This window comes from Cottoperca gobio, chromosome 14 (genome assembly GCF_900634415.1).
Source record: "Cottoperca gobio chromosome 14, fCotGob3.1, whole genome shotgun sequence".
Lineage (NCBI taxonomy): Eukaryota > Metazoa > Chordata > Actinopteri > Perciformes > Bovichtidae > Cottoperca > Cottoperca gobio.
In genome coordinates, this window is record NC_041368.1 from 22,410,322 (window position 1) to 22,426,245 (window position 15,924).

General features: G+C 40.9%; 1 protein-coding gene across 18 annotated transcripts in view; it reads right to left on the bottom strand.

Annotated features, from left to right (window-relative positions):
- Nucleotides 1-15,924, bottom strand: part of ncam1a (neural cell adhesion molecule 1a) — a 212,581-nt gene that overhangs the window by 8,351 nt on the left and 188,306 nt on the right. For 16 of the 18 annotated variants that reach the window (XM_029447458.1, XM_029447457.1, XM_029447461.1 and 13 more), the window contains 2 exons: nt 2,362-2,569; nt 315-428 (listed from right to left, as the gene is read on the bottom strand). In XM_029447458.1, the coding sequence (XP_029303318.1) occupies nt 315-428; nt 2,362-2,569 (322 nt within the window). Of the gene's footprint in view, nt 1-314; nt 429-2,361; nt 2,570-12,574; nt 13,459-15,924 lie in introns of those variants that run through there. The other 2 variants (XM_029447465.1, XM_029447464.1) reach the window with 1 other exon arrangement.

The window sequence follows — 15,924 nt, forward strand, 5'->3', positions numbered from 1 at the left end:
ACACAACAATACACTATTGTAAGGGTGTAGGAGTTTCACAATAAAAGGAACAAGCAGGGTTTGTTGGTCTGAATGGGTTTGACGCTGTTGGTGTTCACATGTTTTATTTACTCATTATTTATTCAGTTTGTGTTGACCTGGTACACATCTGTGTCTTGCAATTTACATTATAAGCAATTCAGCATGGTTTGCAGCCATGTCCACCCAGATATTGTGCAAAAGGGGCATTTCATTGACCCAATGATTTGATTCACGTCTCTATCAAGACAACATGCAGCTAGGGCTGAGTCTGAGTGGTTCTGTTGCATACTCACTCAGGTTCTGTCAAAGGCGTGGTCTCGTTGGGCTCAGTGGGACCCCCTCCTTGGTTTGGGGTGTGATCTTCCTCTGTTCTCACCTCAACAATGGGCTCCTTAGACTCATCTTTCCTGTTGTTAGATGGCGACAGACAGTTAGCAAGCTAACACGCTAACTTATTCTGTTAACCATTGGCTGGTGCCAGAAGAGCATGGCCTTCCAATGCTACTGTCGGTCAGGCAGGCAACTCTGTAACACGTAACATGTCCAGCCCACCCCTCGATGTAACAGGAAGGTCTACTCTAGCAGCAGCATTGTGTCTAAAACAGGGGTCTTCAACGTTTTTCGGGCCAAGGACCCCCAAACTGGTGTAGCGTGGTGCAGGGACCCCCTACTGTATATATTGTACACAAGAGGCTTGAGGAGGTCTGTGCGACAGGGGGGGGGATTCATTTTAGTTCACCCCTCACCTTTCCTCCACTCTGTCTCTGACTGTAGGTGTGTGTCGCCGCCCTTCGCGAAGTACAGTGGAGGACAGAATGTGAATGGCAAAGCAGATAATTGCTTTATCTACAAACAATTTTGCGACCCCCCCCTGCAGTACCTCCGCGGACCCCCTGGGGGTCTCAAACCCCCTGTTGAAGACCTATGGTCTAAAACGTGCAAAATATCCCAGAATAGTCCTTTAAGCTGTCAAAAACACTTTGTTATTGTCTCGTTCCACCATCTGATCATCCTCCACCTGCATGCACCTGCAGGCTCTGATTGTAGGTTTCCCCTGGGAGGTGTGTGTGATCATCACACTGCTCTATGATAGTGCCGAGCTTGCTGGGAGTGACATGTTTAGATCTGAGGTGCCAAATATCAGCTCTGTACATACCATTATTTACTCTGTTTCATGTGAGCTGTGTAGTTTAAAAGTGTTAAATGTGTATTTGTTGCTGTGAACAGTGTGTACAGTGAGTGCACAGCATTGTTTATCAAATAAAGGCTAACATGTAATAAATACATTTCGACATGATTAGATGTTTGCGAGGGTAATCTGTTCAACACACTTCTGGATATTGTACGTTAATGTTTGCTGGCATGCTGTTTTCAAAAGCAAGTCAACATGTACATTTGAATCTGTGAATGTTTGCAGTTGGATTGTATCCTAACCTATCTTTATTATCTGTGGAGGGAAGGATACATACAGGAGCAGCTTGATACTTCTCTGGGTACTGGACTTACTACTGTAAGGGATCACAAGTTAACAAATAAAGAGGATATTTAAACATGTATCCTCCGCTTATATCTATACTTCAATATGTTGTATAATCTGGGAAAGGCAGGAGGTAGTCTAGGTAAACTGAAAACAATATGAAGCTGACTTGTTTACTGGACTGGCCTCATCTTGAGAAATATACTTGTTAGCAACACACTCGTGTTTAGCCTAGCTTAGCACAAAGACAAGAAACAGCTGCAATGTTAACTGCTCTTGAAAACACATTGTCTCATTATTTTAAGTTAATGTACTTGCAAGATTCTTGCCGTTCTGAGATCCTCATGATTGTTTGCACTTATTCTAAGACGTTGAAACAGTCCCTACTTCCAGTCTTTGAGCTAAGCTAGGCTAACCACATTGTGAAAGCTTTGGGATGTAAACAATGTCAATGTTCTCGTCTCACTCTTCGTTTAAAGGCACAATTCGGATTAATTTTGAGTCTTTTTGTGTCCACCTGCTGAATTTAAGTTCAAAATTCAAGTTTTATTTATCATTATGCTCTTTGGTGCAGCCAAAACAATGAGCTGAAAGACGGTAAAAAGCTCCATAGAGGTTAGAGGAGCCAAATATTGGTGGTAATTATCTGTCGGTCACGATGAGCAAATCCTTTCACATTTCTCACTCATACATTGACACAAAATATTGATTAGTGCAGCTTTCAAATATACATTGGAAGTACTGCCAGAGGTGCAAACAACCGTGAGTATGCAAACTCGGAACAGCAAGAATCTTGCAAGTACAATAGCTTCAAATAAGCCAAACCAATTGAAGTGGCCAAGGTGCAGATGTGAGTTACTTACGTGAATGCTGCCTTGCCCTCCTCAATGTCCTTGCTCTTAGCACCTGGCCCGGCCTTCCCACAGAAGTTCACAGCGATGCACATGAGGAGTCCACACTTGTTGAGGAAGTAGCAGGTGACGTCCACGCCCACCAACAGCAGGAAAAAGACAACAATGAGGATGCCTACGATGGCTCCGGTGCCCAGGCCTGAGCCACCGTCCATGGCATCTGAAGGGCAAGGACAGGGAGAGGGGATACACAAGCAAAACAGGTAGGAAAAAGAGGGGGAGAAGAGGAGTTAGGGGAGAGGGAAGGGTTCAACATTGAGGGAGAGGGGATAGAAAGAAAGTTAGAAAGAGAGAAGGAGAGAGATGATGAGGAATGCATTCAAGCTTTTAATACGCTGCTTCAGATTTCAGTTATCAAGACCTCGAGTGTGTCGTTCTTTCGGCGGCCAAGCCACCAGGAAACTAATTGAAATGCAACAAAACCTCATCTCCACTTTCATTATAGCCACTTGATATTTACTCTTGAAAATCATCATGGCCGACACACTCCAAGTGTTTAATTTCACACACAATCACAGAAAAATGTCACAAGAAGGAATAAATGTCACCATTTAAAATCAGTTTATAAGGACAGAGTGGATCTACAACACATCTAGGATTCTATAAGCATTTCTTATGTGGGGGATAGTACACTATAAACCAAATATCATATTACCCTGTACTACTATAACCTTTCAATGTGATGGTGCACATTTTGTTAAAGGCTTGATGACTTAATTTGGCTATTAATTCTGCAGAGTTTTGAAAATTAAACATTATATTCCTGCTTCATTGTAGAGAAGTCTAACAAATGTAAAACTCTGACTTTCTGTCACGAACAAAGGCAATGGAAAACTTTTAAGTAGGAAAGATTTCTCAACCTTGAGGTTTGTCGGAGTCAGTGATCTTACATCAACACATCAACACGCCGTGCAAATACTTCATATCAAAGTCCACAGAGTATACATCATGTTCTGGATTTCTTGGCCTTGAATGAAAATACTAAAAGACCATGATAAATGTTTTAAGTGGCTTCTTCAGTTGTAACACTCTTATTGGGAAACCTTGCTTCACATTGAGAAAGATATTCTTGCCATTGTCATTGTAATTACAATCTATCAGCCAGGAATAAATCACAGAAAAACTAAACTCTTAACAGATTTTTCTTTAAAGATAAAAGAAGGGTCATAGGTCAGCCCCCCCCCTCCTCCCCACTCTTAAACCCCCCGCAAAGAGAGAAACCAAACTGACAGCGTTCATAGATTTTTCGTAGTACCCAGTCAATCTATTTTATTGCTGCTTCTAAACTTTCTTCGGGAACGTAAAGGTTAAAGAGGGTTATCTGAGCCGCTGTTCATCTCAATACAAGCAAACTATCACCACATTTATTATTTCACTTTGAGGGCAAAGTGCAAATGCAGGTTGTTTTTCTCCCTCAGATTATTCCACATAGACCAACAAAACACAAGCTACTTACCAACATACTTCAAACAGGAAAAAGCGTTTGTGGTACAATGCTTCCTTACTGACTCGCAGTGCATAATACATGTGCATGGACCCCAACATGTAAATAATCAATGACCCTGACAAACACGGTTACAATCACATCAGTGGAAGTACAAGTAGCATGCAGTGTCACATCTCACACGAGTCTGCAGCTCTCAGCGTTTCATTTCTATACTCGGCTCTCATTATTTTCTTCTCGTTACTGCTGTTTGCATGAAGTTGAATCTTTTTCAACTTACCCACATTGTGCTGATGGGGGCCTTTTGAGCCTCTGAGTAATGGTGGGAGGAACAGTATGCTTTTCAAAGTGGCCACCTTGACGTTGTTCCATGAAAGGACATGAAGGTCGAACCGGATGCAGAGCCGGCTTTAAAATGTTCCGTCAGATCGTCTTTGCATTAAAATGAAAGTGTTTCTTAGTGAGACTCTTCTTAAGGCAGTGCAGATTGTGACTGGTCAGTGTCTGCGAAGGATCAAGAGCTTAGAGGACCACCTGTACAGGTATGTAACCTGATAATATCCCTGAAGAAGGGGATAAGGAATATAAATACGTTCAGCAGGTATGTGCCACTTAAAGTGTTAACTCAAATGGTATAATGGCCTCCCCATAGCATAACGTAACAGCGTAGTAAAACCGAATGAAAGAAATGTAAAAGAATATAAAAGTGCGGTATGGTACCTTGAAATTCCGTGCCCCATTTTGTTGTTTAATGTTACCGTCATGTCAATAAATTTCCTGCAGCTCCAACAGACTTTGATCTAAACCTTCCACCATAAACATCAGGATTTACTTTGGTCAGAATGTGTGCGGGGGTGTCTGCAGCTGCCCTTTCATCACACAAAGACACATTCATCAAAGAAAAGAGAACGAGAAACTAAGAGTTGCCTCCATGGAACAGATTGCAATGCAGCACGTTGAAGTATTTGTGAAGACTCATCCTGCACTCGTGAACTAAAGGAACAAATTCACCGAATCAAATAAATGTGATTTGGGGCGACCAGTTAAAAAACATTGACAAACATGTCGAGGTCGCTAAGTTTAACCCTGACTGCCATTATTTACATCCTGCAATTCCTTTTTCACTGGTCCAGTTTATGGGACACATTTACCATCGACATGTAAAATCTCCAGACTTTACGAGTTGACAAGCAGCGCCTGAATGCACCATTAAACAAGTAACTGACAAATGAGTGCAAATGATGTCTACGATTATCTCGGCCTTTGACGTGCGACAGTATTGTTTACACATATTGAGTTTTAAAATACAGACTTCAAAATAAAGGTCTTTAAGAATGCTGTCGATGCTTCAGTGGTGCATGATATGCACTCGTGAAGACAGGCTTTGCAACATGACACATTTAAATTATTTTTCTGCCTCTCCAACACATTGTGTTGGTATGTACTGCACCTGAATGACAGATACAATAACAAGTGAGCAGCGCAGAGCCTCATGGCCAATCTAGACATTTCATTTAAATGCACGCTTCCTGTCCTTGGCTACACTGTAGCATGCAATCCTTAATTTTCTCTGATGGCAGTGTTTAAAATAGAATGAGCGTGCCCGGCTCTGTGTCTTATAGGGGACTACAGTGTTGCACACAGCACTTGTTTTTCCTCTGCCAATTGATTCATTTGCATTTTAACAGGCACAATAAATCATGTGGCATGTATTCAGTGCCAAGGGGGTTTTTCTCAGCGAGTGCTCTCGCTGAGGGAGAAAGCACAAATCTTCATGTCAGGATGGACTACACAAACATTTCTCTTTACAGGCGTGTTAGGTACAGTACTGAGCCAGTTCCCCAGAACACCTCTGATAACTGACTCGATGTGATAAGACTCAATTGCCCTGAAAAACACACATTCCTGAGAAATAAATAAGTGGTCACTGTCCAGCAGAGACAATCTGTCTGATTTGTGTGCGAGTACATTGATGAAAAACCAATTTACATAACATTATAGAAGCAGAAGATGCATTCAAATAGTAGCTGCTGATTTTTAATGGAAGCTCTCAAACACTGCCTGACCCTGCGGTGGCTCTTTCTCCATAAACTCATGTTGTACAGAAATGTAACTTAATATTTCCATGATGATATATTGCTGCAGACATAAATACCATGCTGCACATCTAAATTAAATGATTCATTAGACTGGAGAAGTTAAAGACATTCTGTGTGCTATTAGGCAACACAGTGAGGCAACGCTTATTTTACCAGAGACACAAACAGATCTTCTCTACAGCGTGCACTGAAGTGCAGAAACCCCCCAAATGTATGGCACAACATATTGTAGAGGCACAACATATTGTAGAGGCACAACATATTGTAGAGGAACAACATATGGTAGAGGCACAACATATTGTACAGGCACAACATATTGTAGAGGCACAACATATTGTAGAGGCACAACATATTGTACAGGCACAACATATTGTAGAGGCACAACATATTGTAGAGGCACAACATATTGTACAGGCACAACATATTGTACAGGCACAACATATTGTAGAGGCACAACATATTGCAGAGGCACAACATATTGTAGAGGCACAACATATTGCAGAGGCACAACATATTGTAGAGGGACAACATATTGTAGAGGCACAACATATTGTAGAGGGACAACATATTGTAGAGGCACAACATATTGTAGAGGCACAACATATTGTAGAGGCACAACATATTGCTGAGGCACAACATATTGTAGAGGCACAACATATTGTAGAGGCACAACATATTGTAGAGGCACAACATATTGTAGAGGCACAACATATTGCTGAGGCACAACATATTGTAGTGGCACAACATATTGCAGAGGCACAACATATTGTAGAGGCACAACATATTGTAGAGGCACAACATATTGTAGAGGCACAACATATTGCAGAGGCACAACATTGTGTACATCTACAGAAGAAGAAGAAAGCTTTGAGGACCTACTGTAAATCCTCATATCCTAGACAGAGCGCGGTGTATAAAGCGCCGTATATGTCAAACTATAACAACATAACATCCTCTGTGTTTCTCCAACACATCCAGTAGTCCTACCTTCCTCCCTTCAGAGTAGTTCTGAACCAGTCATGCTGGGTTATACTACACTTATTGTAGACTATGCATAATTAAATTGCACATTTCTTTAGTTTTCTAAAATCCCTTTTGCAAAAGCAAATCGTTTTGATCACGTGTCGCTGTGAGTAGCTGATCTTATTGTCTTTCTGCAACGCATTATAGAACATATTGTACATCAACAGCACACTCAAAAATCCAGCGTGTTTATTATGCATAGTGACTCTTTGAGCACAACTCATTGTGTCACTTGTTCCAGATTGAAAACACTGCATTCTCAGAATAAGAGTGTTTTATAGAATTGGGAAACAGTCTTTGGTGACTCTCGTGGTGTAAGCGGCCCTGACAGGTTTAAATAATGGGGACATGGAAAGAGTCTCTGATGAAGCTTTTTACGCAAGTTGCATAATATTTATACATTGGAGTAAAACATTTCATATTATATATGTGTCATAAAGTAGGGGCACATTTAAGAAGGGAATTATGAGATTGTAAGGGGTTTAAGGGGTATGTAAATAGATCCAAACATGTTAATAATATAAATTGTAAGCTGAACATGTTAAAATCAAGCCCAACTATTTATTACACGACTTTTACTTTGACTATTATTACATCCTCCTGTTGCTCTCTGCTCCTCTTTCTTTGGTCTTATTCAGCTCAATAAAGTTTATTCAATCACTCCCATGTATCCTCCATCAGAGCTCTGCCACAGTGTGGCACTGCACTGCCATTAAATAACTTCTTCTTTTTGGCACAAGGAAACAGAGTGATGTTGACAACTGACTTCCTCTCTGACTGATTAAGATCTTTGGAAAGTCTTCATGCAGCAGGGAGCGTGTGCGGCTGGATGGACTCACAGCATTTAAATGAAGATGTAAGTTACTAGTGAGGCACTGAAAACATCTGAACAGCTGACTCATTCTCACGATGAGGGAGGAAGACTTTAGCTTTATAATGCATCTAATTTAATACGGAGTGACAATCTGGTTAAGCTGAGACGATCACTGCAGGCTATCTGATTGTTTTACGTTTCTGCTTTATACAAAATGCATCAATCAAAATATGAATAAACAAAAAACAACAACAATGTAATTTTCTGTGATACAAAACTACGTCATGACAATGACAGATTGACAAGATGAAAGACGTTTCTAGACTTCTAGTCTTTTCATTTCTTATAGAAATCTGCTGATTTGATTTGATCTTCTATCCTTATAAACACCTCATTAACCACAACAAGCAAACAAACTGAGGGAATTGTTTTCGACTGTGCAAAGAGAGAGAATCTCACATTGTTCTGCCGGCTCTCGCCGTCGTCTGTATGCAGCGGGCGACGGCACCATTTGCTTCGGGGGAAGAGAAATGTTCTGTTGATATGCAATGCAAGTAAGTCTAATGCACACACTTAGATGGAGATCCTGATTAGCAAAATGAAAATCACTCAGCACTGATCAGCACTATCATTACTCAGTAGGCAGTGATGAACAACAGGAGGGACCAACAAGTGACAAAGAACATCTCAAGGGTGTCGTAAACTCTTATTATCCATGTGACAGAACTTAGTTGAGATTAAACAGCAGTGCCAGGAATAATAAACTGAAGGAAGACAAGTCTTATTTTATACCCAACTTATGGAAGGAAGGGAGGACGGCCATTTCTCAGAGAGGTCTGCCAACAGGAAACCAAAAGGGGAATAAAGTATGTTTTTTCATCTGTCTTCTCATTCCAGTTTTGGGATTCAGGACTTTACCACACATCAATGTTATTCTACCTTCAGGCATATAAGGCAAGCAAGTAGTATGGTGCTTCTTCATCCTAAGTAGGCAGAGAGCCTCTTGAACTACATTCACCTTAGCATCTCCTCCAAAGCCCCCTTCAAAAGGTTACAAATCAAATAGAAAAACCTTTGACATTTGCTTACTTGGGATTGAAGTGCTCTTTGCTGCAGGCGGCTTCAAATTGAACCTTGCGATATTCTGTTTTTCAATTGGGAAGTCGAGCACATGGTATGCTTCGTGTTCAAGCACTTAAAACCCATGAGGACATCCTTAAAAGGGCAATTGACAACAAAAATATTCTCTTTTCGTTTTTTAAAAACACGCTGAAGCACAAGAAAAAGAGCAGATGGCAAAATATCCCATAATAAAAAAGTCATGGATACGATACTCCAGGGAGTGTTTTTTCCCATAAAAGTGGGAAATACCATCAGCGCTCATTTGGAGTAACTTACAGTTTTGGTCAACTTCAGCCTCGAAGGAGAAAGTATTCCTCACTGGTGACTTTAGTGCAGGCCCTCCATGTTTACCCAGACAGACAACACAATCACCATTCACATCTGTGTGATTACTGAAACTGTATCAATGCTTTATTAATGCTCTCACATTGAACTGTTACTGATCGTGGCTGTAGGTGTTTCTAGTCCCTTCACGGATGCTTCGCATCGTCTCAGGACTGCAGAACTGTGCAGGACTCTGCAGGACTCTTGCAAAACTCTGCAGGACTCTTGCAAAACTCTGCAGGACTCTTGCAAAACTCTGCAGGACTCTTGCAGGACTCTGCAGGACTCTTGCATTTCTCTGCAGGACTATTGCAGAACTCCGCAGGACTCTTGCAGAACTCTGCAAGACTCTTGCAGGACTTTAGTGAGTAGTAGAGCCAAGTGCAGAACAAATGTCTGAACAAATGGAAACTGTATAGTTGGCTTTGAGTTACCTACACTCTGATGGCCATTTTTAAATATCTGTAGCACTTTGGTTACCAGTTTAAAAGAAGAGCTTTTTTACCAGACGCGACAGCAAGGTTGTGTTTTCACCGTGTGAGTGTGTGTGTGTGTGTCATCATGGCACAATGTTCTCCTGAAGACACCTGCTGCAGCGGGAGCTACCACAGAGGAGGTTGAGAGTACTTAGCCAGGTGTTTATATTTCTGTGGAAAGATTTTATCCCTGTGATAGCGTCACAACTATGCAAGATGTACGCACAAAACTTTAGTTGAGATATAAATGAAGGTCGAGGGGATTTAGAGGGGGGCAGGAAGTGAGGAAGGGGCCAGTGTTACATTTCTAAATGTATTGCTCGACTACCTCAACAACAAGAGTGTCGTCGCAAAACAACCTAAACAGTAGTTTGATCAAATGCCTAAAACGACACTTTTATGTTTGACAGACGAAGACCAACAGTGGCCATGAGAAGTATGAGGTCCGTCAGTAGCGTCCTGAAACTAACCATCGTGGTGACAGATCAGTAAATGCTAATACATCCTTCTTGTAACAGCAGCTACAAACATATTTAGTTGCTTCAAAAGCATTTATAGTAATGACATTGATGTGTCGTGTTAGAGCATGTCAGATGTCTCTATCCATCCTCTGCTGTGGAGAGTTTGTGTAATCTCAAAGCCTCTATACGGCAGAAGCGGGCTGTCAGGGCCAGCAGGGCCTTCTCTGCTGGCCTAAACATCATCAGAATATAAATTTAATTTTGAAATATTGTTTTCCACAAATATGTATTAAATTATTCCCCATAGTCTATTCTCTTCATTTCATAGCTTTTCCTCTTGGTTGCGCTGCTTCCAGCCTCAGATGGAGATTTGGAGGTCTGGCCTTTATGTTAGAGCTTTTATCCAATCATATTTCAGCCATCATGTGTTGCCAGGGTCCAAGAGATCTGCCCTGAGGCCTTCAGAATCAACAGTGCGGGCGCCTGTCGCTTAAAGTGAACGGAGACAAAACTGGCGTTAACCAATCAGATTTCGAGTTGGCGACATCGGGGCCAGCTAGAAGGTGTACGATAACGTCATCACGTCCACGTCTTTTGATTGGATACGCACTATGGAGAGGCAGAGCTACGCAGAGCTAGTAACCTTGAACAAGCTAGTTTGTGTAGATTTCTACAAGCTGTGTTTTCAACCCACAATGGCTGAAGGAGGAGAAGAGATCGATTTGGTCGCAGATATAATTACAACGCCATTTTCGAGACGAACTTTTCAAGAAAAGCTAGATATCGTTAGAAGAGAAAGGCCAACCCCGACGCTAGCGAGTCTATCCCTGTGTCCACTGCTTCTGCCGAGCGGTCATTCTCGGCCTTAAAGCGAATTAAAACTTGTGGCAGAAATGCTACTGGACAGACTCGGCTTTCAGCGTTAGCCTCCAGTGTCTATAGGAAAGGACTTATTGGTGGAACTGAAACGCACAGATGAACTGTACAACAGAGTCATTGAAGTCTTCTTGAGGAAAGAAAGGAGGATGGGTTTTGTGTTTATAATCAGTTGTTTTGGTAACAAGCATTTAGTTTTTTGACAAATATATAAAATGTTTGATGCTTCTGCAAGAGATGTAGAGATGTGTGTGGCGCACTGGCTCAGCTGTGCAGTTAAAGTACTCAAGGAGACTTGTTGAAATGTTTTAGTTGAACCTTTATCAAAGTGGACATTCAAGGCTAGGAATACACTTTCACCACTGTCGCAAATATATCCTCATGAACAAATGCACATTATTTGTTTATTTTCTTTTATTTTCAGTGAATAGTTTTTGTGTCTTTATTCTTTATCGTCACGTTTCTTAAATGAAACTGCTTTAGGTGCGACAATGCGCTGTTTAGTGAACACACTTGTTAAAGCTCACATACTTTTAGTGGACTTAATAAAACTTTGTAGACTAATCCCTTAAAAGCGCCTTTTATTTTTAAGTGTTGACAGTATCCTAGCGATCTTAAAGCTGGTAGTTTAACACTCTTAATTGTAAATGCGGATTTATTGATTATAAATGCTTCGTAAATATTAATATAACTCAGTTGTACTTGACTTAAGGTGAAGCAACGCCCGGTTATACTGCGTTTCTGTCTAAATGTATAGTTTCTAGAGCCATGGCGTCATAATGATGGTATTAAGAGGTGGAATAATTCAGGTAGGACTGTGTAGGACATCACTGAAGGCCTAGGTGTGAAATGCACGGCCCGCCACACTGTGTACCATTTGTTCATCGTTTGTTCAACACGCACACTGTATCTTCTTCGATGAGGATACAGCCAGGCTTCTAATCTTTCAAACATCTGTCTTCAACAGTCGTGTGAGGTGTAATGCAACACTAAATGCAGAATACAGACATTTTGTTAAAGCTCCAGAGGACAAAGAAAAGGCTGAAATAAGCTTCACAATCGAGGCCTTGAACAGACATTACACGTCGGCGCTGTGTCACACATCGTAGTTTGTTTAAAAGCTTCAGAAAGCCATTTTCTTTTCATGAAAGAAAAAGAAACAATTTATTTCAACCCTACAATGGTTACATGGAAACACACTGATATGTACTTACAAAAATGTCTCAGAGAATAGAATAATTTCACATTATTGAAAATGAAAATTTTAGTGTTTAACAGCCGTTGCATGTATGTTTTTTTTTGACATTTCTCTGCTTTCAGGTAGAAAGAGAACATGAACCTTCAAACAAAACAAAAAAAACAGCTGATTTCTTGTATTTCTTGAAGGTCAGTTTGAAAAGAGTATGTACACTTTTTCACAAAACATGATTAGTTTTTCTTCACAACCTTCTCCAGACAAGGCGGTTACATAAGTATGTATTTGAAAGTGAGCGTAATATAATGTTGAAAATTAATAAAGTGTCTTGAAAGATGAATACTCTGACCATAAACCAATATCTTTTTTTTTTTTTCTGCAATTATTATCTTTCCTCATTTTTGTACAGCAGGACATTTCAAGCTTGTATCCAAAAAAACAGAAATTAGGCACAGCATGTGTACTCTCCACCCGTTAACACATTCATAATGCTCGACTGGGGAGCTTCAAAGCAGCTGCATAGCACATCAATGAATACTGTATCATGCCTTGTGTCAGCCTTCATGCAGTGTTCATGCTTTTATGTCATTTGTGACATAACAGTGGAATGATGTGTCCGTTTAATAGGCAATAAATTCCAAAATAAAAGTCTCTTTATGATTGCTATTTCTGGTTAGCACATTGTAGACACATAATCAAACAGTGTAAGGTAATTCTATTTATTACCCCTCGTAGGATCACATTAAGGCATTATGAATGTGTTATTAATCGTATCCAATACAAAGCGGCGACGCTTCGTCTACACTCTGTCCCAATTGAGCACCCGAGTCCAACATTGACAAAACCCTCCAAAATGTCCCCCTTCCGAATCTATTCATATACAACATGAAAACAGATGAAAACAAACAATATTAACAGAATCTAAATCCCCAAAAATGTGAGAATGATGCAAATACTGAGCACCCTGTAATAACATCATGAAACCAATGTCTTGACTCTTCATCTTTTTTTTTTTTTTTTTTTTACATCTTGTGTGTGGCTGCACAAGGGTCAAAAGGCATAGAGAGCAAAAGGAGTCTGGGCTCAAAGATTTCAAAGGCTCAGACTTTCCTCTTTCTCCTTGAACAGAATCAGTTTATGAGAGCCAGAGCACAGTCAGCATGGACAGCACAAGAGCCGCCAGACTGGAGGTCACGCATCGGCACCCGAGGGTAGCTGAGGGCATTGATATATTTCCATATCGACATCAGAGTTATTTTTGAGTGATCATCGTAGCACAAGTGACAAGAAAAGAAAAATATATAATACAAAGCACAAACACAGAGAGAAATTTGTGTGTATGACAATGTCATGGTCCAAAGGTGCCCAAGAAGAAGATCACACATGAAGACAAGAAGAGGACACGGAGAAAAGGGGAAGCGGGAGGGAAAGAGGGAGAGAGATAGAAAAATAAGGTCAGAAATACAGAAATACAACTCAATCGAGGAATACAAAAGGGGGACGTCTAAAGTTAGGGGATCAAAGTAAAAAGAAGTCATAGCATGTTAGTAGCACGGCAAATGACACATGCATGGGTGGAAAAGGTCACACGATGAAGGTAATGGGGAATGACAACAGAAAGGAAGACGTTACAAAGACACTACAGTCCAACGTCTCAGCTTTCAGGATCAGCAAGCAAGAAGAGTTCAGATCAGTCATGGTGCAGATCATGAGAACACATCCGTAGTTCAGGCTCAGATCTCTCGTTCGTAATGGCCAGTGGTGGAATGTAACGTAAATGTTATACTTACTTGCCACTAAGCAAAAAGTCTCATTAATTCACTCAAATTATGAACACAGCAGGGCCTCTGGATTGTATTGTGTGTGTCTTTGGAAGCGTAAAGCAAACGCTGATATATTGACTCAGTTTCCAATCAGCAGCTCCCTGTAAGCCCGTCGAGCAGCGATGCTCCACTGCTTTGCTGATGCAGCATCAGCTTCTGACTCGCTGTGCACAAGCAGCAGCATCATACCGACACAAATCTAGTAATTACGAGAAATTTAATTCAGATTACGTGTAAAATCTTAGCAGGGAACACTCACCTAATAACAGAACTCTGCTGATAAATTAGCATTTACATTTTGCAACTTTGCAGATCCACTCATTACAAAACATTTTCTCATTACGTGGGTCAAACTGTAATCCGGGTTGCATTGTGTTTCCTTTAAACACATATTTGCTAGTGCAATTAGTGGAATATAAATGCTGCAGGAGACAATGTCGGGAAGGGAAGTCGTCTCTTAAAAGACAAAAGAGCAGAGATCATCAGCTCAAAACTAAACAAGGAGTTTTGTGAGACAAATGTGGCTCGTCTGTGTTAGATGAATAGGAAAGCATGTGTGTGTGTGTGTGTGTGTGTGTGTGTGTGTGTGTGTGTGTGTGTGTGTGTGTGTGTGTGTGTGTGTGTGGGGGGGGGGCTTCTTCAGACAGCATTACACCACTGGTCATGGCAGGGAGAATGGCCCATGCAAAACCACACATCCATAACAGAAGCTGGTTATGAAGGTCAAGTCTATGACATGTTATGAATGGGTGATCTCATGTTATCAAAACTGCAAACATGAATAGCTGCTTTGTAGTTTTACTCCAATGTCAGCCTTAGCCGGGGAGATTTGGATGGATCAGCTGTCAACACGTGTGTGTCCGAGTTAACCGTGTTTGTTTTCACACTTTGAGGTTTAATCTCTCCACAGCTGTACCTGCAGAGAGCAGGAATTACACAAGCCGAGTTATATCCTGTGTTTCTTTGACACAACCGATTCAACAGATAACTTACTACCAAGACTCTTCATTCTGAAATACATTCACTTTGCTCAAAGTGTTTTTGTGGCATTGTGTGTGTGTGTGTGTGTGTGTGTGTGTGTGTGTGTGGTGGCTTTCTGAGCATGTTGGAAAAATGAAAGAAAACAAATTCAAACAAGATTGAGACTCAACCCTGCATTCGCCATGTGCGGCGTCACAGTGCCAACTTAGCACTAGAGTCAGTATATATATAGAAAAGCGTATCTGTTTTAAGCCATCGTGACCAAGAGCTGAAATTAAACGCAGATGTTGTAGCTAAAAATAAACTTCAGAAATTCCCCACGTCTTGTGAAGTGAAGGAAAAACAGCAGCGACTTGAAACCAATACGAGACATCCCCCAAACAGAAAAAAAAAGGAAAAGTAATTACGGGAATTAAAGGGGGACTGACTTCTGCTCCTGTAGTATAATCATGATCCAAACCTCCCACTGCTATATGGCTGTTGCCCAGCAAGCACATGAAACAGAACATAACTGCTTTCTTTATTTGCCATGCACTGGCAGCCATTGCATTTCAGGGTCTCCAGTAAAGAACAGACACAATTAATCCAGTTGGAAGTGTCACCATGCAAAGACTGTTTGGGCTGCATCCCCACTTAACTAGGCCACACACTGTATAATAAGGTCAGTCATGGACCCTGAAGTATGAGACGCACTAAACCTGCCAATGGTGGAGAAATATAGAGGCTGATAATAAGAATACAAAGAAGAGAAAGTTTGGAAAAAGGATGAGGAATTTATTCAATTGTATTTCTTGTTATAATATAAATATTTTAAGGAAACAAATGTTTCAGAAAAGCTTTTTCCCACCACTGTAGAACTACAGGCTGATGTTTCTGG